This window comes from Carassius gibelio, chromosome B7 (genome assembly GCF_023724105.1).
Source record: "Carassius gibelio isolate Cgi1373 ecotype wild population from Czech Republic chromosome B7, carGib1.2-hapl.c, whole genome shotgun sequence".
Classification (NCBI taxonomy): Eukaryota; Metazoa; Chordata; class Actinopteri; order Cypriniformes; family Cyprinidae; genus Carassius; species Carassius gibelio.
The window spans coordinates 23,018,310-23,040,441 of NC_068402.1; the positions used below are offsets into that span (position 1 = coordinate 23,018,310).

Consider the following 22,132-nt stretch of genomic DNA (forward strand, 5'->3'; position numbering starts at 1 on the left):
TTGCTTTACTGCAATCCTTGTGTTGTCTAGCCTGCTCTGTAATCTTATTTTCAACCTCAGAAGTTCTATGAGATTTCAGACCACTGGGTCAAAAGCCTTCAGACATGACTCAAGCCAGTTTGGAGGCAGATGAAGCACAAGACGTGGGAGATGCTGAGGTGAAACAACTTGCTCTTTTTGTTTTGTCTGTGAAATGCAAAAGTTCAGGTGCCTGTTTATTGTCACAGTTCCACATTGTAAAAAAATAAAATAAAATAAAATATTTATACCAGTAAAAGATTGTAAAAATGCAACAATAAAAAGTATGTATATATATAAAATGGCACAGGCTTCCATGTTCAGATAAGACTAAAACAAAAAACTAAATAAAATAATAGCCTTTTGGCAGCAAACCCACCAGATGTGTTTAGTACAAACAAGGGATAAAGGCCCTGATATACTTCCGATGAAACTGAAGAACGTACTGAGATTACGTAATTTCGGAAAAAAAAATAATAATAAAATAAGGTTGAAATGAAGTTTGTGTTGAGTTCATTTCAGCAGTTCGAAACAGCTGACCAACAAATAGCTGACCAGCAATTTCAATGACCAGCAGCCTCCCGGAATGTTAGAAAACAGTATAACACCACTAAGCCATTTTCAAACTTCTTTTTGCCCACAAACGAAGAACGAAAACGAACTTTGTTTGAAGTGTACCGGGGCCTTAACCCTGTGTCCAGGGTCAAATATAATGCTGGATATTTAATGTTGTGGGCCAGTTTTTTTTTTTTTTTTTTTCAGGCGGTCCTGGACATCATGTTCAGATTCATGGCAACATGAATTCAATCAAATACCAACAGATTAAAAGTCTAATCCTGACTGCCTCTGTTAGAAATATTATAATGGACCATGTTTGAATCTTCCATCAGGAGAGAATTCTAAAACAAACATAAAAAAAAAAAAAAAATGGTCACTGAGCACATAATGAAGGAACAAGGCTGTCCCAGTCATCTTCACTATTATTATTATTATTTTTTAATGTATGTGTATTATTATTATTTTTTTTATTATTATTATTTATTTTTTTGTTTTATTAAATATCAGTGCTCTGAAAATATATGTGTGAGCCAAATACTCATATCTTTGAAAACGAATTATCTTCTTTGTCAGACACTTATAATTCCAATTACACTTTGAAATAAAAATTGGTGATGGCAGTGAGGGGTATGGGTTTAGGTAGAGGAACTTGAGTGGCATGAGGCTGAAGCCCTTTTACACCTGCAGGTATTGGATGACAAGTTCTTCTTCTGACAGGATGAGATTCATTTCTTGACTTCCATCCTGTGACCTGTGGCCAAGCACTGACATGTCATTGCCGAGCTATAGAGAAAGTGTGTGACACATGTACATTATAGAGGCCAGATGTGACAGATTGGTGCAGTATGAACTTATTGCAAGGTTATAAAATATTTCAAACATTAAATCTCTGGGTGGTTGCTGTTAGCATGACATGTATGACAAGGCTCTCTAAACTGAGATATAAGGCATGGTTGCTAGTGTCACTCTGCTCCCTGTTGACAGCCGGTTACAAGTCTCATGCTGGTTTCATGTGAAGAAACTTAGAGCTTTAAAATGCTGTACGCACTTATAGATGCATACCCTTGAGTCCAAGTGAGGACACTGGCTGTCCCCTGCTGAGCGTGACATGGGCAAAATTAGCACCCTTTACCAAATTGCTGTTTGCCAATTCCCTTGACGATATGGGATGGATGTAGTTTGTGAAAACTGTCTCTCAAATTGGGCGCACAAGTTATCAGGCACAAAGACGTAGTGGAGAACACATGGTGTGCCGTAGCAACAGGGAGGCTAGTGCAAGAGCCCACTCCTTTTCCAGGAAAATAATATTTTCTGAAATGGGTTGCTGAGCTCATCTGCTCTAGTGATCATCAAATATCTAATGCTTGCATCTCATGCTTGAGAGAGAGAGAGAGAGAGAGAGAGGAAATAAACATTCAAAAATTACGAGTAAAAATTATTAAAAATCTATATTATGACAAAAAATGATCATAATCATTATGACTCAAACGTTAATAATGTCATAATTATGTTACTAGGTGGTAAAAATCATATATATTACTGTATATATACTAATTCATAATTATGACATAACAATTTAACTTTTATTTCATAATTGTATTGATATCTCATAATTGTCTTGATATATCATAATTGACTTTGATTTGGCTCTATTTTATTTTCCTTTTTTTATGTGCTGAAAATGGACCTCCATGCATGTTTAATGCCTCTTTAATAGATTTATGAAGATATGGATCCATTAGCTAAGGTTCTATCATCAACCTCAGCATCCCAGTATTTCCTATTGAAGCCGATTTTTCAGCGCTATCTCACAGCCAATTCGTACATATTTTATGAGGTGGCTAATTTGTGTGAATTTGTACGATTTGTCTTGACCCCAGTGATGAGTAGGTTTAGGGGTGGGATTAGGTGTAGGTCATTCGTAAAAATTCAAAAACTGATTCTTTATATTTTACGGTGTGCCTTTTTTTTATTTTTATTCCAAACTTTATCTCACAAATAAAGTGAAAAGTGAAAGTGACGTGACATTCAGCCAAGTATGGTGACCCAAACTCAGAATTTGTGCTCTGCATTTAACCCATCCGAAGTGCACATACACAGAGCAGTGAACACACACACACACACTGTGAACACACACCCAGAGCAGTGGGCAGCCATTTATACTGTGGCGCCCGGGGAGCAGTTGGGGGTTCGATGCCTTGATGTAGGGCACCTAAGTCGTGGTATTGAAGGTGGAGAGAGAACTGTACATGCACTCCCCCCACCCACAATTCCTGTCGGCGCGGGACTCGAACTCACAACTTTTCAATTGGGAGTCAGACTCTCTAACCATTAGGCCACGACTTCCCCCTGTTGCCATATGTAATATTGACAGCTAGCAACTGAAATGGGTACTGCACTCAAATCTCCAAGGGTTGCCAGATTGAGGACAAGCAACATGAACGAGTGAAATTGAAAATGGAAAATTAATCAGTTTATTTATCGTTGCTTTAATATTCCTTTGGTCATAGAGCTTTTTAGGTGGATGCTGAGGCTTTTTAGGTAATGTAAAAACAGTTAATTTACTGCTTCCATGGCTGCAGTATGCCGTGTTTTCCACCATCTGGCAACCCAGAGTGTCAAAATACTAATTGGCAGTGAGCAAAATCACACTTATCAAAAAAAAAAAAAAAAAAACCTTCTGACACAGAAGCACACATTTTAAAGTAGAACAACTGGCTGTAGCATTGTTTTCAATTCAATTCAATTCAAGTTTATTTGTATAGCGCTTTTTACAAAATAAATCGTTACAAAGCAACTTTACAGAAAATTATGTTTCTACAATATTTAGTAGTAGCTAGTAGTTTGTGCACATTTGACAGGATTTTAGAAAAAAAAATAATAATAATAATAATACAAGACGTAGTCAGCTAGACGATGAACTATCAATATTATTAATTAAGTTATTATATGATTCAGTCACACATTTAGCAATAATTGTTAGTTCTGTTTGTTGATTCAAGGTAGCATCATCTGGGGTCCTCTGAGGGTCAGCATCATCTCTTCTCAGGTTTTCTGGATTCAGACTGGAGCTTGTTTAAATCCTAGTTACCACGGGATGTAAATCCCGTGGCGAAACATAGAAACAAAATACAGACATCATTAGCATAGCTGCTGATCCAACAAAGTAAAATTAGTTTAACCCAAGCTAATGAATAAAAATGCAACTTTGAACAGATGCAACTACACTCACAATTAAAAAGATACATTATTTGAATGCTTGGCGAAAGAGATGTGTTTTTAATCTAGATTTAAACAGAGAGAGTGTGTCTGAACCCCGAACATTATCAGGAAGGCTATTCCAGAGTTTGGGAGCCAAATGTGAGAAAGCTCTACCTCCTTTAGTGGACTTTGCTATCCTAGGAACGACCAAAAGTCCAGCGTTTTGTGACCTTAGGGTGCGTGATGGGTTGTAACGTGGTAGAAGGCTAGTGGTAGAAGGCTAGTTAGGTACGCTGGAGCTAAACCATTTAGGGCCTTATAGGTAAGTAATGATAATTTGTAACTGATACGGAACTTAATAGGTAGCCAGTGCAGAGACTGTAAAATTGGGGTAATATGATCATATTTTCTTGACCTCATAAGGACTCTAGCTGCTGCATTTTGGACTACCTGTAGCTTGTTTATTGAAGAAGCAGGACAACCACCTAGAAGTGCGTTACAATAGTCCAGTCTAGAGGTCATGAATGCATGAACTAGCTTTTCTGCATCAGAAACAGATAACATGTTTCGTAGCTTGGCAATGTTTCTAAGATGGAAGAATGCAGTTTTTGTAACATTGGAAATATGATTTTCAAAAGACAAATTGCTGTCTAATATAACACCCAGATTTCTGACTGTAGAGGAAGTAACAGTACATCCGTCTAGTTGCAGATTGTAATCTACAAGATTCTGTGTAGTGTTTTTTGGTCCAATAATTAGTATCTCTGTCTTATCCGAATTTAATTGGAGAAAATTGTGTGTCATCCAATCTTTTACATTTTTAACACACTCTGTTAGCTTAGATAATTGGGAAGTTTCATCGGGTCTCGTTGAGATATATAGCTGAGTATCATCAGCATAACAGTGGAAGCTAATTCCGTATTTTCTAATAATATTACCATTGGGCAAAATATATATTGAAGATAGAAGGGGACCTAGGACGGATCCTTGTGGCACTCCATATTTTACTGATGATAAATGAGATGACTCCCCATTTAAGTAAACAAAATGGTGGCGATCGGACAGGTAGGATCTAAACCATCTTAGAGCCTGCCCTTGAATACCTGTATAGTTTTGTAATCGATCTATGAGTATGTCATGATCTATGGTGTCGAACGCAGCACTAAGATCAAGTAAGACTAGAAATGAGATGCAGCCTTGGTCTGACGCAAGGAGCAGGTCATTTGTAATTTTAACAAGTGCAGTTTCTGTGCTATGGTGGGGCCTAAAACCTGACTGAAATTCTTCATACATATCATTTTTATGCAGGAAGGTGCTCAATTGAGCAGACACAACTTTCTCTAAAATTTTAGACATAAATGGAAGATTTGAGATAGGCCTATAATTTGCCAGTACACTAGGATCTAGTTTTGGTTTCTTAATAAGAGGCTTGATAACCGCCAGCTTGAATGGTTTTGGGACGTGTCCTAAAGTTAACGACGAGTTTATGATATTGAGAAGCGTTTCTTCTGCTACAGGTAACAGCTCTTTCAGTAATTTTGAGGGTACAGGATCTAATAAACATGTTGTTGGTTTAGATCCAGTGATAAGTTTATTTAGCTCTTCCTGTCCTATGGTTTTAAAGCACTGCAGTTTATCTTTGGGTGCGATGGATGAAACTGAAGTGTTAGACGCTGTAGAATCTACATTCGCTATTGTATTTCTAATGTTATCTATTTTATCAGTGAAGAAATTCATAAAGTCATTACTATTTAACGTTGGTGGAATATTTGAATCAGGTGGCATCTGGTAATTTGTTAACTTAGCCACTGTGCTAAATAAAAACCTAGGATTGTTTTGGTTATTTTCAATGAGTTTGTGTATATGCTCTGCCCTAGCAGTTTTTAGAGCCTGTCTATAGCTGGACATACTGTTTTTCCATGCAATTCTAAAAACTTCTAAGTTAGTTTTTCTCCATTTGCGTTCAAGACTACGAGTTAATTTCTTGAGAGAGTGAGTATTACTGTTATACCATGGTACAGTACGTTTTTCTCTAACTTTTTTCAATTTGATTGGGGCAACAGCTTCTAATGTATTAGAGAAAATAGTGCCCATGTTGTCAGTAATTTCGTCTAATTCGTGTGTATTTTTGGGTACAATTAGCAGTTGAGATAGATCAGGCAGGTTATTTGCGAATCTTTCTTTGGTGGCTGGAACAATAGTTCTGCCCAGACGGTAACGCTGCGACATATAGTTAATATCAGTTATACGCAGCATGCACGATACAAGGAAATGGTCTGTAATATCATCACTTTGAGGTACAATATCTATAGCAGTAAGATCGATTCCATGCGATATAATTAAATCTAGTGTATGATTAAAACGATGAGTGGGCCCGGTGACATTTTGCTTGACTCCAAAGGAGTTTATTAGGTCAGTAAACACAAGTCCTAATGTATCATTTGCATTATCAACGTGAATATTAAAATCTCCCATGATTAGCGCCTTATCAACTGTAACTAGAAGGTCTGAGAGGAAATCTGCAAATTCTTTCAGGAATTCTGTATACGGCCCTGGTGGTCTATACACAGTAGCCAGAGCAAGAGATACATTAGATTTCTTTTGCATGTCTGACAGAGTAACATTTAGCAGAAGTATTTCAAAAGAGTTAAACCTGTATCCTGTTTTCTGGGTAACATTGAGAATATCACTATATATTGTTGCAACACCCCCGCCACGACCAGTCTGACGGGGCTCATGCTTATAACAGTAGTTTGGTGGAGTAGACTCATTTAGACCAAAATAATCATTTGGTTTTAGCCAGGTTTCAGTCAAGCAGAGTAAATCAAAACTATTATCTGTGATCATTTCATTTACAATAACTGCTTTTGGTGCGAGTGATCTAATATTTATGAGCCCAAACTTTAAAAATTGTTTTTGTTCATTTACTTTACATTTTTCTGGTTTAATTACGATAAGATTTTTTCTAGATCCTACATTATATTTATATTTTGACCTCACTATTCGGGGAACAGACACAGTCTTAATAGGTTTTACAGCGCAAGTACCTTTAGCATTTAAGCGGTTAGAACAAAACTCATCATAATGGTTATTTGAGAATTGTCTTACTAGTCACATGGAGCGAAGTGTCCTGGAGATGTTGTCAGAGAGAAGCTCCGCTCCAATTCTGCTGGGGTGTAATCCATCAGCGCGAAACAGTCTAGGACGCTCCCAGAAAAGATTCCAGTTATTAACAAATAGCAGTTTCTGTTCTTTACACCATGACAACAACCATTCATTTAAAGCAAAAAGTCTACTGAACCTTTCGTGTCCTCGTCGATACGTGGGCAGTGGTCCTGACACGACGATCGTCGCCGCGGGCGTCGTGCTGCGAACAGTCTCGATCAGGCTCCTGAAGTCCCTCTTCAGCGTCTCCGTCTGCCGCAGCGTGGTGTCGTTAACCCCGGCGTGAAGCACGACCGCTCTGGGGCTCTCGCCGTCCTTCAGGATCGCGGGTATCTGCGCAGAAACATCGAGAACACGAGCACCAGGCAAACAATGAGTGTGCACTTTACCTTCGGCTAACGTAGCACTTACGTGTCGGACGATGGAGTCTCCGATGATCACAGCGTTGCGTCCTGTCTCGCGGAGGGGAGCGAAGCGGTTCTGGATGGAGAGCTCGAAGGCAGGAGGGGGAGAAGTAGTCGCCCGGGACCCAGCTCGCGTCCTCCGCTGTGGATGCACCCAGGGTCCGTGGTGTCCCGGCGTCGCAGTGAAGGACATCTGGGAAGATCGCGTCCTGGGTGCACCGGGCCTGCGCAGAGAAACACACGGAGTAGACGTGGTGGGACTGTTAACAGCACGCTGTATACTTACCCCGGACTTGTGAGCGTCAGCCCGGGATGATTCCAGCGCGGCTCTCCGCTCTCTCAGCTGGGCCTGCCTCTGTTCCAGGTCGCGAATCTGCTTCCCCACGGCCTCGAGCTCGAGCTGCACAGAGTGGAGACATTCATCCGCCATTAAAGCAAGTAACAGTGAGTACAGCAGTGGTAATGTGTGAGAATAGAGTATTAGCAATGTAAGCGCAGTTAGCAGCAAACACGCTTGCTGATGCTAACTGGCTAAAAGCTAATAGCGGACCCGGGAGATCAAAATAAAACTAGTGATAGCGAGGCGCTCTGATTGTTTTTGTTGTAGAATACAATAGAGGATATATTCACGCGTTATATAAACGGAAACAATGATGTATAAAATTGATTTTTAAGTTAAAAATAGTCAATGAAAAGAATATAGTGACGGAGCTCAAACGCAGTACAGCCGTCAACAGCAAACAGCAAACAGGAAGTATGTTGTTGGCTAACTGAGGATGTATGTGAACATGTTTCCCAGATATCAACAAACACATTTTTTTTTTGTGTGTGTGTGTGATCAGAAAAAAAAAAAAAAAAAAAAAAAAAAAAAAAACACAAATCACACCTTTAGCTGGTTTATTTTTACTCTGCAGTTACAGCAACAATGAGCTTCAACACAGCTTAACATGTGGCTTTTCATCAGTTAAGGCAGTTAAGGGAGGTCCATGTTGCTATGCAGCAAATTGTAAATACAATCCAGTAAAATTCAAATAGGCGGTCTTGGAAGAATTCAAGCATCATTCTGCATTGTTTTCACTTGGCAGTTAAGATGAGCGGGGTATGTGGGAGGTGCTCCCTGCAGGTTTAATAAGTGGACAAATCCACCAGGGGCTTTCCATCAATAAGGTCTGATGTCGGCATTACAGAAACATGAGGGGGCATTTGCATGTTTGCTGTCAACAGAAGCTTTATGAGAGCAAACCACATGAATCAACATAATTAGTGCAGCTACTGCCTGCTTTTCAAATGAAAGATAAAGAAATAGCCTCGCCATCCACCCCCTCTCTCTCCCTCCCTCTCTCTCTCTCTCTCTCTCTCTCTCTCTATCGCTCTAGCACACTTTGTTTGTCTCTCTCTGCTATGGATGACAGGTGGGCTGTGGTGTTGTTGTTTCTATTGCAGCTGCATATCCAGTGGAGGCACAGGTGTCTGTCCATAATGTGGCTCATCCTGGCCTCACAGCAGACAAATCTGTCAAGGACGTTTCAGTCACACAGACACCCTGTGAGAATGCTGCAGAGCTTGTTGTTTCAGTTTACTATATTCCGGACCTACATTTAGATGCTCCAAAGTGAGCATACCACCCCAAAACCAAGAGTGAATAATCAGCCTAATGAGACAAAATCCAGAAACGCTCTCCATAAAATGAATCTTTTATTTTTTTTATTTTGCCAAAGCAAGGACATATGATGTATTTTGTCATATGTAAATAATTGTTCTATTTGTATACATTAAGTGTTAATGAGTAAACACAGTTGAATATTATGTATTAATGATTACTCTAAGCATAAGCATAAGTTTTTTTTTTTTTTTTTTTAAACAATTGATGTGATCTTTAAGGCATAAATTACTAGGTGTTATTGCTTTTTCTGTCTCTTTTCTTAGTTTTAGATTTCTCGCTATCATTTTCCTTCCTTCCTTCTTTCTGCTGTCACCTGCTGGTAACAGGATGTGCTGTTGTTGTGACTTTTTTTTGTCACCAAAGCAGCCAGCAGACACAGACTACTGACAAGGAAGACAGGGGCTCCACTCCAGCTACAAAAGAAAGACAAAGGAGAGAGAGAGAGAAAGAGAGAGAGAGAGAGAGAGAGAGAGAGAGAGCGGAAAAGGAGAAACTGAGATGGAGAGAGCGCAGGAGACACAACGAGACAGAGAACAGAAAAGGACTCACGGCTCCTGAGAGCACTGAGGGAAAATGAAAAGAGCAGAGAGAGAGGCATGAGAGTGTGGCAGAGTGTGGGAGGAAACGGTGGGAAGGAGAAGTGGGTGTTAGGAGAATAATGTGCTATTCAGTGAATGTTTATTTTTCAAAACTGCAAGATCTCCTGCCCCTAAACCCAAGGATTATTGTTTTTTATGGCGTGGCGTGGTGTGTGCAGTTGGATGTGTTCACTGAAGAATATATATATATATATATATATATATATATATATATATATATATATATATATATATATATATATATATATATACGTATATAGCCTAGTTTGGCCTTCTCACATTGGAGAAATTTCAGATTAAAGTGTATAATCCACTCATCATGTGACAATTTCAGCCTTTTGTCATTGTTATTTGCTTTGATTTTTGTTTCATTTGAAATATTTGATCAAATAGAGGAGAATAGGAGAAGCAGTATCACACATGCAAGAGTGCTATTGATGTGGAATGAATCAGTTGACTGAATTATTCAATGATTCACTCATAAAGACTAAATGAATGAGTCATTGATTCACTTGTACTGATACTGAATTCAGTATTCTTGGAATGCTGCTCAACCAATCTGATTTCATAACCATAAGATAGATAGATAGATACGGATGGATGGATGGATGGATGGATGGATGGATGGACGGACGGAAAGACAGACAGACAGTGAGACAGCAGATACCTGGGCTGAACTCTAGGTTTGTCACAAGTCAGCAGTAGTATCAAAACATCTAAACTTGTATAGTATTTTATTTTTCTTCATTTGTACACAGGTAGGCTGTGCTGACCAAGGAAAATCAACAGTAGTGCAGACAGCCGGTAAGCTGTTTTCTTTCTTTGCAGCTTAACATAGTTAGATCAATCACCACAGTGATGCTCTAAAAAAAAAAACATTTTACAGTTACTTTTGGTCACACCTTCAGCAGAAGCATAACAGAACAGCTCCGAGAGACTGCAATTGTTATAAACTCCTGCTCAGCCTCTAGGAAGCCATCACTAGACAGTTGCATTACATGATTGAACATATAGAGGAATGAATACAATGGCATTCCACAGCTCTCCACTGAAAACACAACATATGCAAATGGACATCCATTCAATGAGGAAAGAGAGTCCTCCATTGAAGTTTTGTTGTGTGCTTTTATTCTTGCAGTCATTGTATAGTAAACAAGAGAAGATTGTTTGTTTCTCTTGTCCTGTGAAATCAGATCTCAGAAGCTGTGTCCATACAAAATGGAAAGAGAAAACATTGTCAGATTGCTTCTTCTCTCAAGCTGTGATTTGTTGCTATGGGAATACAGTACAAGCTATATAGAGTATAGGGCTCTGCTATATATACGTCATTTTGATCTCTGCTTCTAAGCAGTAAATTTGAATACTAAGTAATTGAGCAGAAATGTTGATGTGTTCATACACTAAAACGAAGGAAGAACATATTTTGTCCATGTTCTGTCTGTTTCTCTATCTATTTCTTACTATCAGTTTAATATGAAATAATTGTTATTTATTATTATTATTTTTTATTATTATTATTATTTAGTAAATCAACCTTTTTATTTTTATTTTTTTTCTACCACACCTATCCAGTAATGAGGTCGTAATAAACCACCTCCACCTTCTTTAGACATTTCTGTTCAAACAATTATCGCATCTGTATGGTTTCAATTTAATTTTCCTTTAGGAAGGTTTTCTTAAGCAACATACAAGTAATGGTTGCATTAGCAATGCACCAAGCAGCAATCCCACTGTGACTAGCACTTATTTATCACTGTCTTCCAGTAAATCAGGTAGGACTGCAGGGTGAACGTCATGCAATTAATATTCATGAGTCGAGCTGATAAATTTTAGCACAACTTGTTCTCTGGTTCAGACTAGGTCATGTTAGATTATTGCTATATACTAATTTCACAGTTGGGCCTTATGTTACTTTAGGATATTGTTGGCTAGAATATTTTATAGTGACTCACACACACACACACACACACACACACGCACACACATATTCATTCTGTTTTGTAGGTGAATTGTAATGAAGTGAGTCTTTGCAAACTGGCCATTTTAACTAAATAAAAATAAAAAGCAAATAGTTTCCGATTGGAAACAATAGAAAATGCATGAGCTTACTGGATGAATGGAACAGTGAGGATATACAGAGGTACTAAAATACTTTTTTTATGTAAAATACTTTCTCATATCTCCATTAACATGACCAGAATACTTTAACCATTACATGGCTGATTTCAAAAACCAAAAAAAAAAAAAAAAAGAAAGAAAGAAAAGAAAAATTCTGGGTTCTGATATATGTATATATTTTTGGTTAGTTTGTTTTTAATATAGGTTTTTGCTCATCAGTGCTCTATTTATTTGATAACAAATACAGCAAAAACAGTGCTATTGTAAAATATTTGACTTTTTTTGTCATGGCATGTATGATGCCATGAAGAACCTTGATCATCTATGGAACCTTTCCATTCCACAAAAGGTTCTTTAGATTATTAAAATGTTCTTGACACTATACATATATACATATTAAGAACTTGAAAGGTTCTTTGAGGAGCCCAAAATAGCCCTTCAATGGCCTTACTGCAAAAAATATTATTATTATTTTTGTTTTAAGATTCTCACATGATTCTTTAGAAATCTCATTCAAAAAATAAAATCTTATCCCCAAAATTTTGAGTGGTAGTATGTTTTCATATGAATCACATTTAAGAAAATAAAATTTGAGAATGCAGCCTTGTGCCACATAAAACATTTTTAAAAGGCATGGTTTGTTGTTGTTGTTGTTGTTTTGTTTTGTTTTTTTACATTCACCAATTGATCCCCTTTGATGGACACAGACATACACTCCACCTAAGTGAGAAACTTCAGACAGCCCTCAGGGCCTGTGAGAGGACCAGACATGTTTCTAAGAAAGAAAAAAATCATGATGGCAGCATCACTTGTTGACAGCTGCTGTGAAAACTGTCCCACACCGCCAGGGACAAATATATATACCCAAGGGAAAATGGAAAATGACAAAAGAAGTTTAAATGTATAATTTTTCCTTTCAAATAAGCACATGTATAAAATAACATATTCTTATAGAGAACAGCATGGAACTTCAATATGTGTTTTTTTCTTTGCTTATTTTTACACTGTGTCCCTTCTATGACACTGAAGCTAGAAAAATAGAATAATAAAATGCTGTGCTGAATCTATAAGGCTGCATATTGCTAATGTTCCTGTTCAACATTTTTTTCTGCTATATGCCTGTCGACTATTGATTTTAGATTCCATGCTTACATAAAGGCACTCATTACAGGGAGAGCAGAAGCTTGTTTCATAGCTCCTGCCCCCCTGTCCCCTACAACGCAAAATCAAAGGCCATTGTTGTAGCTCCCTGTACATCAATAGCATAACCCAACGGTTTGTGCATGAGTTCACTGTGGGTGAGCCTGTCATGAGAGACAGGCTGGCTGAACTGTGGAACAGCTGTGCCTGTGAGCAGCTTAACCTGTGTCAGGGTGCAGCTGAGTGGAAATCAGTGCCTATCAAGGGCAGTGCAGGACATTTGGAAGGCTAGCAGATAGACTTAGATTTAACTGAGCAGACAGATAGGTTATGAACTATAGTTCAGAAATCGTATAGTACAGAAATTGCAAAAAGGGTTAACAGATGAGTATTTGGGGGGAAGTTTCCCTTTCTTATGAGGTAAAGTAATATACAAATCAGTAAAACTAAAACAATAAAACTGAACAGTAATTAAGATTACTAGCTGGTATATCCTTCATGTATGTAGTATCAACAATTACAAAGATTGAATTCAATATAAAATCATATCATATACATTTTACTCTATAATCCATGTTTCATATTCACCCTAAGGGTGTAACATTTCAAGTAATATAACATGTAATGTTAATGGGGAAAAATCTAAAAACATCTTAAATAATAAAAAAAAACTGTTATACATGTAACGGAATTTCTTCACTTCCTAAGAAACAGCAGGGTTAGATTGTAAGTTGGCACCTCACAGCGAAGAGAAGAGAATTGATTGAATCTTTCTAAGCAGAATAAAAGACAATGGATGAGTTGTGTTTTCTGAAGCTTTCCTGCATTCTATTTCAGTCTGAGCAAAGGAAATGTTGGTGTGAGCAGCAGTTAAAGTTAAGAGACACTTTACCAATTTAAAAATATGTCTATAATGACTAATATGTTTTTTTTTTTTTTTTTTTTTTCATGCAAACACATTTCCCACATGTAAATTAATGAGCAGTGTTTTATCATTACCACGGCGCTGCTACTGAAAAACCATTCAAATGTCTGGGGTCAGGCTTTTTTTTTTTTTTTTTTTTTCAGTACAAAATGAATACTTTTATTCAGGTTGATCAAATCTGGCAGTAAAATATTTATGATGTTACAAACAATTTTTTTCTATTTCACAAATGGTTTTCGTTTGAGTTCTTTTTCTTTTGTTCTTTTTTATCAAATAATCCTTAAAAAAATATTGATGATAAGAAATGTTTCTAAGCTGCTGAAAATACATCTTTCACAGAAATAAAATACATTTTAAAGTATATATAACATTTATTATTATTATTATTATTATTATTATTATTATTATTATTATTATTATTGATATAATATTTTACAATATCACTGTTTTTATCAGGTGAACATAAGAGACTTCTTTCAAAAACAGCAAATCTTACCAACCCTAATCTTTTGAATGGTATGTGATTCTGAAGTATTTTATCTCACACAGGTCAGAATGCTGATTGTGTTCTAATTTAGAAAATACACTTTGCAATCAAATTAAATATAGACAGTACGTTTAAATATAGTGCTATTATTTACATTGTGGTTTCAATTTTAGAAGCTTGTTGAAGTGTCTGTCTCTTTCTTCTAAGTTACTCTGATGTCTAAAATCAGGATGATTTGGAAAACATGCCACTGGGGTCAAGGCAAGAGAGATCGACAGAGAGAGATGTAATTGGCCCTGAACAGCAGTCACATCGCTTGCCACCTGGGTTCCTCAAACCCTCTTCACCTCAGAGTAGCTACAGAAATTCCTGCTATTGCAGTGCATCCCTCCTTTTCTCTGAAGTCCCCCATGTCTCCCATTCCTGCCCCTTTGTCATTCTGTCATTGGTCTGTTACTTTGATGAACTGACATCAGCAAGATTTCTGATATGTCATAGCTTAAGGCTCTGCTTTGAAGTTAGTGTTGAGCCTTTGCAACACATCTATTTCCATTTCAATTTACAGCGTGACAGACATTGGAGGGGGTCCGATAAGTGTAAGGGTCTGATAAATATCTGGCCCTGGCTCGACCTATGAGTGCCTGGGTACCAGGTGAGTTGAAGTAATGTTGCATTAAAGCCCAATAATAACCTCCTTGTATGTCAGTGAGTCAGGCCAGAAAGACACTCGAAAGACACAGTAATGTGACTGGATCATTGGAAATGTCAGTGAGAAGAAAATGAATTTACTGTATAAGAGATTAACGAGTTGATGACATCTGAATTGGGATTATATACAGTTGGCGTATTCCTCAAAGAAATGAACCAAATGGCTCTGCAATGGTTTGTAGTGTTCAGAAATATTTAAATAACTAAACTAGGCTCTTTTTTTTTTCAAAAGGATTTTTAAAATGTATCATGCATATCATTTGTTCTCTGAGTTCCAGAGAGATTCCTGCTCCTAAATATCAAGTTCTCTTCTGTCCTTTTCATATCTCTTCAGCAAAAAATCACACTAGGCTTCATAAGCCCATTATGTGCTGCTTTCTCTTTGATTCACTTTCTGTTTGAGCACTGATGTGTGTAGGGGAAACTGTAGGCAGTTGTTGTAATAATGTTTTAACTCTACAAATCAATATTTTTGTATAAAATAACTGTATATACACTAGTGGTCAAAAGTTTGGAATAACTGACAATTTTTCATGTCATTTGAAAGATTTGTCTTATGCTCACAAAGTGTAAAAAGTCTGTATGTATAATATCTATTTGGATATCTTTTAAAATGTTGTTTTATTTCTAAGATGAGAAGCAGTCATTATTGTCACTTGATGATCCTAATATGCTGTTAATTTATTTTTATTAATAATTAATTATTAATAATTACATTTTTCATTTATTTATTCATTTATTCTATTATCTATTCTGTTTAAATGACCAAATCTTTTAAATGACAGTGCAGCACAGTTTCTGCAAACACACACAGTATACACATGCATATGCAGCCAGTCTCTCTACAAATGCACATAGAGTGGTGAATGTTGTTTAATGATTAACCAGTTTGCCAGGGCACCAAAATGAAAACCTTCATGGATAGCTCTTTCAGATCAGATGAAACACATGAGAAAGAGAAGAAGGGAGTAAGATATCAGAGTTTATTGAAAGAGTGAACGTGGGCAGCCAGGTGTACTCGGAATCAATAAAAAGAGAACATGCTTCACCATGAATAGTGCTAGGTTCTGAAACAAATATGATTAGGATCCATTCAAAGAAAAATAAAAATAAACGCTAAAACATTTTATGCTAAATATAAACATAATGCTACCTTTTTTATTTATTTATCTTTGTATATATCAAAATCCCATGTAATGGTTTCTGAGAAAGCATTGGTATGCAGAACATCTTAGATGGATATCGATTTCCCAAGGAAAGCTATTCCATTGAAATCATTACTTGTTAGCTGGAGACATGTCTTGAAACAGAGGGGATTGGGGGGGGGGGGGTACATCCCCCATGTTGCAATATTAATAAGATAATTTAAGATAATTATCCATTTAAAAATGCATATGTATGCAACATGAACAATTTGCACTTTTAATTTATCTTTGTAATCGAAAACAATAGTAGCTGTCCGTGGTACTGAACTGTGCCTGCAGAGGTTTTAAGCTGTCGTTTAGGTCAGTCAGGTCTTGTAGCAAATACTTTTGTCCAAAGTGACAATAAGGACTCTTTTTAAAGGGATAGTTCCCCTCCAGCATCTTGGGGTTCAGTGTCTTGCTCAAAGGCACACTTGGTGATTACTCATGGTTCACTTCTTGTAGGGACGTAAGGGCATTTTTTTCGGTTACCATCCCTGAGCTCCAACCAAACTCTCATTTTTTTTTTACTGTCTTAAAATTTTCCCATGAAGTCCAGATTCATGTTTATCATGTAGACATGCATATATCAGAACTGCTAGCCAGCTTCAGCAGCACTTTTATTTATTTGATCCTTCATTGTACAGAGCTATCTTCACTCTTTCGTATTGTGGCTCTCTCTGCCCCCTCACTCCCCGGTGGGAGCGAGCAACATCGGCATTCACTACAGACATTCTCTCCACACACACAAAGGGAAAGCTACACATGAACACGTAATTGAATTCTTCACGTACTGGAGACAGGAGTATGTTGGACTCTGTTCTTACACTGTACAGATAGAGGAAACACAGAGGCGTGGACTCTTGGCACAGTTACAAATACGGGATTTGTGTTTATCCCTGTGTGCGTCCATCCAATCACATCTCTTCCTCTCTGTCTTATTCACACTCTCTCTCACTGTGTCTGAAACTTTATCTCTCTCAGACACTTTGTACTTTATTTGCAACAACGTTATATCGCGAGAAACAAGAAGCTGAGTGGAATGTTAATCTCATGCTTTATTATTATTATTATTTATTTTTTTAATTGCAGTCAGAGCATTATGTTAATAATGACCGATAACGAAGCACAGTCTCACAGGTGTAGTTAGAACTGTTAATCTCATTTGTGTGTCTGTGTGTGTGTTATTATCAGATGCAGACTTTCTCCAGTGAATGAGGAGAGATTAATAAGGACAGGCAACCATGAAACTAAAAGTATTTCATTGCATGCTTTCTTTCTAAACTACATGCCACAGAACACTAAATAATGTAATGCTTTGAAGTTATTTTGGGTAAATCTACAAAATACCTTTAATAATGCTCCTTCAATTTAGTTAAGTTACATAATGCACTATTTGTCATTTTTCCAGAAAACATTCCTTTCCTGCCCTTTCATTTCCTGTTTTAGAGCTGAATAGGGCTTAAAAGTTAATAAAGGGACGTCCTATGTCAAACTATTTTGTCCTTTACACAAACACATAATAACATTGGACTCCTAATACCTTTAGAATATGAAAATATGTTTTCATCATCAGTGTTCTGCAAGCTTCTTAAGACATTTCTAGGTAAACTGAGAGAAATCTTTAAGTCTGTGCAGATGTAAAGTATCACTTATAGAACAGTACAAATCTTGTCCCACTGAAAATCATCATTCTTACTATTGAAAAAAATAAATAAATAGGCAAAACCACATTTGTGAGACAGAGAGATACAAATTGACCCAAAGTCACGTTCTTTAAGAATACCAAACCCTTTGTTTTAATACGAAATGGATATGTTTGAACTCGGAAAGTGATTTCTACAACTTCTAAATTTTTCATTTTCATTTATTTGAACTAAAATTAATAACTAATATGGAAATAAAATTAATATGATATATTATATTGTATATTAATTGTATATTAATATTAATTAATTAATTAATTAATTAATGGAATTCCAAACTATTAATAAAAACAAAGAAACTTTGAACTAATAATAAAAGCTATAATGGCATCTCCATGCTAATAAAATAATACTGTTTACTGTATATACTAGCTATTAAACATTTATTTTATGTGGAAAATATTATATAAACGTAAATCCCCTCTTACAGATGAGTGTGCAACCTACCCCTTAAATCTCATTACGAAACATTAACTGGAAGATTTCCATTTGGAGAACTAAGGCAACAAGGCGATTTCGCTTGATTTACAGAGCTTCTCTTGAGAGGTTACATGCAGTAATCAAACAGTAATTGGTGTTTATTTTTGTTCAATTAGTAGTCAGATTATTCAGGCGAACAGCTATAAATGGGCAGAGCAGAATTAAGATGAATGACCAGACAGAGAGAAAGAAATTACAGTATTACCATTATGGTACATGGGACATGGGACATGGGACATGGTACATAACAGCTTGTATAATCAGTGTGAAGAAGGTCTCACTGCCCTCTGACTGCTGTTGGCCTCTAGACAAGTCACAAGAACAAACACATGAAACAAATGACTCACGAGCTAAGACAGATCCTCCAAGGTCCTGGGATCCTCTGATTTCTTAATTAGCATTTGTCTAGTGAAGGTTCCCATTTAAAAAACACAGATCTTAAAATATAAAAACCATTTGCATGATTTGTGTGTGCAGAATAAAATGAATGTAAGCAAAATAATAGCCTTGCAGGTACACTTTGTAGGGCAACATGACTTCAAATACTAGTGAGGCATCATCACATTAGTGTCAACATGATCAAACACACAAACCTTCCCTGAGTGCTTAATAAAAAGCCGTACTTAATTATCTCACTGTATATATGAATAATAACAGGGAATTAAAAGGCATTCTCTTGTTTAAGCACTACCTGTGCAGAAGGGATCTGCATCAGATTAGCTATTAAATTTAGATGAATTTACTGACAGATTCTTATTCCAATAATATGACATGCAGTTGTGTAATATGGTATGATAATTATTCATTACTGCTACTTTCAAGTTTTACAGGATTACATTGTGATTAATCTACTGCCTGTATGTTTGCTACACAAACTGCCCATAAAATATCATCCATAAAATGCAAAAATAAGAAGAAAAAGAAGAAGAAGAAGAAGAAGAAGAAGAAGAAGAAGAAGAAGAAGAAGAAGAATATATAATTTATAATGCCAGATAATCAGAATCTAAAATGGAAGTGGAAACATGACCAATGAGTATTTTGACTCATTACTTTAAGACATTTTGATACACTTTTGGGTTACAGTTTAGAATACTGTTCCATTATTAATGAATAACACAGAGAAATACATGAGTAACACAATATAAACACTCTAGAAACTGCTAGTATCAAGAAACTGTGATTACTATATTAGTAAGTAATAGTGCTTAGTAGAATGTGGTAGTTCACTATTAGCTAATAAGTACTATTTTTTCCCATACCTCCCCAAGAGCTACTAAAAACTGCAGTATACATTAATATGAATAATGCATTTATAATTAATTCTAAAGTGAAGGTCATGGTAACTGTCAGTCCTGTGTCTTGCGTTTTGTTCCATATGTGCTCAATGTCCTGGTTTTCTGGCGGTAACCTCCATCAAACCCACCACCCACTCGATGTTCACGTTCACCAGCCGCTCCGTTGTCAAGCCAGCCAGTTCTCAAGCCTGCCTGCCATGCAAGCTACCTGTAACCAGTGGAGGATGAGGTAGTGTTATTTGCTCTCAAATTTGACAAAACAGGTTTAAACTGAAAACCATTATTTTTAGTTAGATCAGTGTAAAAAATGCATTTAAACAAATGAGTCAGTCATTTCACAATTTTTCAGCGTAGGCCCAAAATGCCCTTGATTATCTAGACAAGGACATAAACACATTGTTCCAGTTATTCATGTGTGGTTTATTCTTTCTTCTTCACCAAACTCTTCTTGTATCTTTGCAGTCCCCTGATAGACTGAACAAAGTTCCTGCCTTGACTAAAAGACAGAGACCTTTGTCCTGAGATAAGGCCATCAACGCAAACAGTCCCAGAAGCAGTGCTGACTTGTCCCATCACTGTGTTGCTTGAGACATCCCGGGTTTGCTGTGGAGGGACTGTAGGGAGCAGCCAAGCATCTGGTTAAGAGTTAGAAGAACTGGCATCAGTGACAGTTTATCGGACTCCGGCATCTGAACCACGCTCGGCGCGAAATTGTCGAATGCCAGGGATGACATTATCTGGGTTTCTGCATGCTTTCCCTTTGCCTGGAGCATCTGATGACACTGTCAGCACAGGTGACCACTCAGAGGCACGGGGACTAAATATGAAGAAGATATCAGAAGACATCAGCATTCACATCACTGTCAAAGCTTAATTCCTAAACATCAGTAAATCTGTGTAATTTTTAGAGATTAAAACAATTTATTCATAAAACTGCACTGCCTCTGAGCAACTCTGAATTCTCAAATCCACAGATTATGAATGTTTTATTACATTCAGAATGAAAACCATGTTTTTGGATGAATGTAATACAAATTAGTATTTCTTTTAGTCACTCATTTCTTTTCTTATATGGCAATTATGCAGTATAATAGAGCTGCTAAGGGAGTGTGTAATTTAAATTCAGATCAAAACTATCACAATTAGTTTGACCAGAACTCAACTGTTTTATTCCTGTCGCTTTGTCCCAAAAAGCACTGAAAACTAGATACAGCCTGACACTTCAGATTTTCATTTAGATAATAGCTTCCCATCTGGTTGCCGCCACGCCTTCTGTCACTCTCAGTCCTCCCATCCAACCTCCTTATCAATTACAAAGCCACTTTAAAGTCTCAGTTAATAGGATGTTAATGCATTATTGGGTCTGTGGGTGATGTGCTATTGAAGGGAGAAATGGACATTATTGCCCTTGAGCACAATCTGTGACCAAGACAAGATCTGCATCTTAATATAAGAAGATGAAAGGAGATTATTTAAAAGTAGCAGCATGCACTTTTATTCTTTATGTCTGTCAGCATGTTCGGTGGGGCTGTATTATTGTCATTGATAAATTATGGCATTGCCTATTTAAACATTTGTTTTGTTTATCTAAATGTGGAAAGCAGAATACATTTCATTATATATTTATTTAATATCATCAGTCAGTTGCTGTTTGCAGTGATGTCACTACCTTGTTCATGTTGTATGTGGCAAATGTCATGTCCTTATCCAGGGGGCAAAATCTCTTCATCTGTATACTGTAAATTGAAGTAGATGGAAGACAGGATTACTTCTTGTGATAACACAACTCAGTACGAGTGATAATTGTAACTTCAAGGCATAGACAAGTAAAGCTGAGTCCAGTTTCTTTTTACAACTTGTACAAAGTGAGTATTATTGTGGGGGGCATTTTAAAGTGCTGTAAATAAACAAAATGCGAACATAACACATGCATTGGCTTGCTCAAGCAGAAATCTGTATATTAGTTAATAGTGTTGTAGATTATATAACGACAACATTACATGGCCAAACTTATCTTTCTCCACTGATGGCCAAGCAACATGCAAACTGCATGCATGCAAATAAATAAATGATTTATATATACATATATAGTCTTCAATGTCACATTACATTTCAGAAACCATGATGCATTATCAAGTTTCAAAAGAACAACATTTATTTTAAAAAAATATATATTTATTTCTAACAATTTACTGTTGATCAATTTAATGCAGACATGCTGAAAAGGATTTTTTTCTCCCAAAACAAATAATGATACACATACAGTGGCAATTGAGAAAAATAAAATAAAATAAAAAACTTATAAAAATGGCAGCATCAGGGCTGCATGCTACAGTTTTGCCATTAAGATTAATGGGAATACTAACGGATAACTCCCTGCAGGTATTATGGATTGATCACAATGGTCCAGGAGGATGTCATCTCTACCCACTAACTCCCTTTTTGATTGTATAAACCAATCAAAAATGATGTCATATCTGT

The 22,132-nt window shown here is 36.7% G+C and overlaps 1 protein-coding gene across 3 annotated transcripts; it reads right to left on the bottom strand.

Annotated features, from left to right (window-relative positions):
- Window positions 1-3,447: 3,447 nt before the first annotated feature.
- LOC127961695 (uncharacterized) lies at window positions 3,448-8,095 on the bottom strand. 3 transcript variants are annotated; one of them, XM_052560927.1, is made up of 3 exons: window positions 7,633-7,776; window positions 7,354-7,570; window positions 6,176-7,275 (listed from the first exon to the last, which is right to left on the bottom strand). In XM_052560927.1, exons 1-3 carry the CDS (start codon window positions 7,774-7,776, stop codon window positions 7,214-7,216), a joined length of 423 nt encoding a protein of 140 aa, XP_052416887.1. In that variant the 3' UTR covers window positions 6,176-7,213. The 3 variants fall into 3 exon arrangements, with proteins under 3 accessions (XP_052416885.1, XP_052416887.1, XP_052416886.1); XM_052560925.1 differs by adding an exon at window positions 3,448-3,659 and having other exon boundaries at window positions 6,886-8,095; XM_052560926.1 differs by having other exon boundaries at window positions 7,354-7,776.
- Window positions 8,096-22,132: the final 14,037 nt, after the last annotated feature.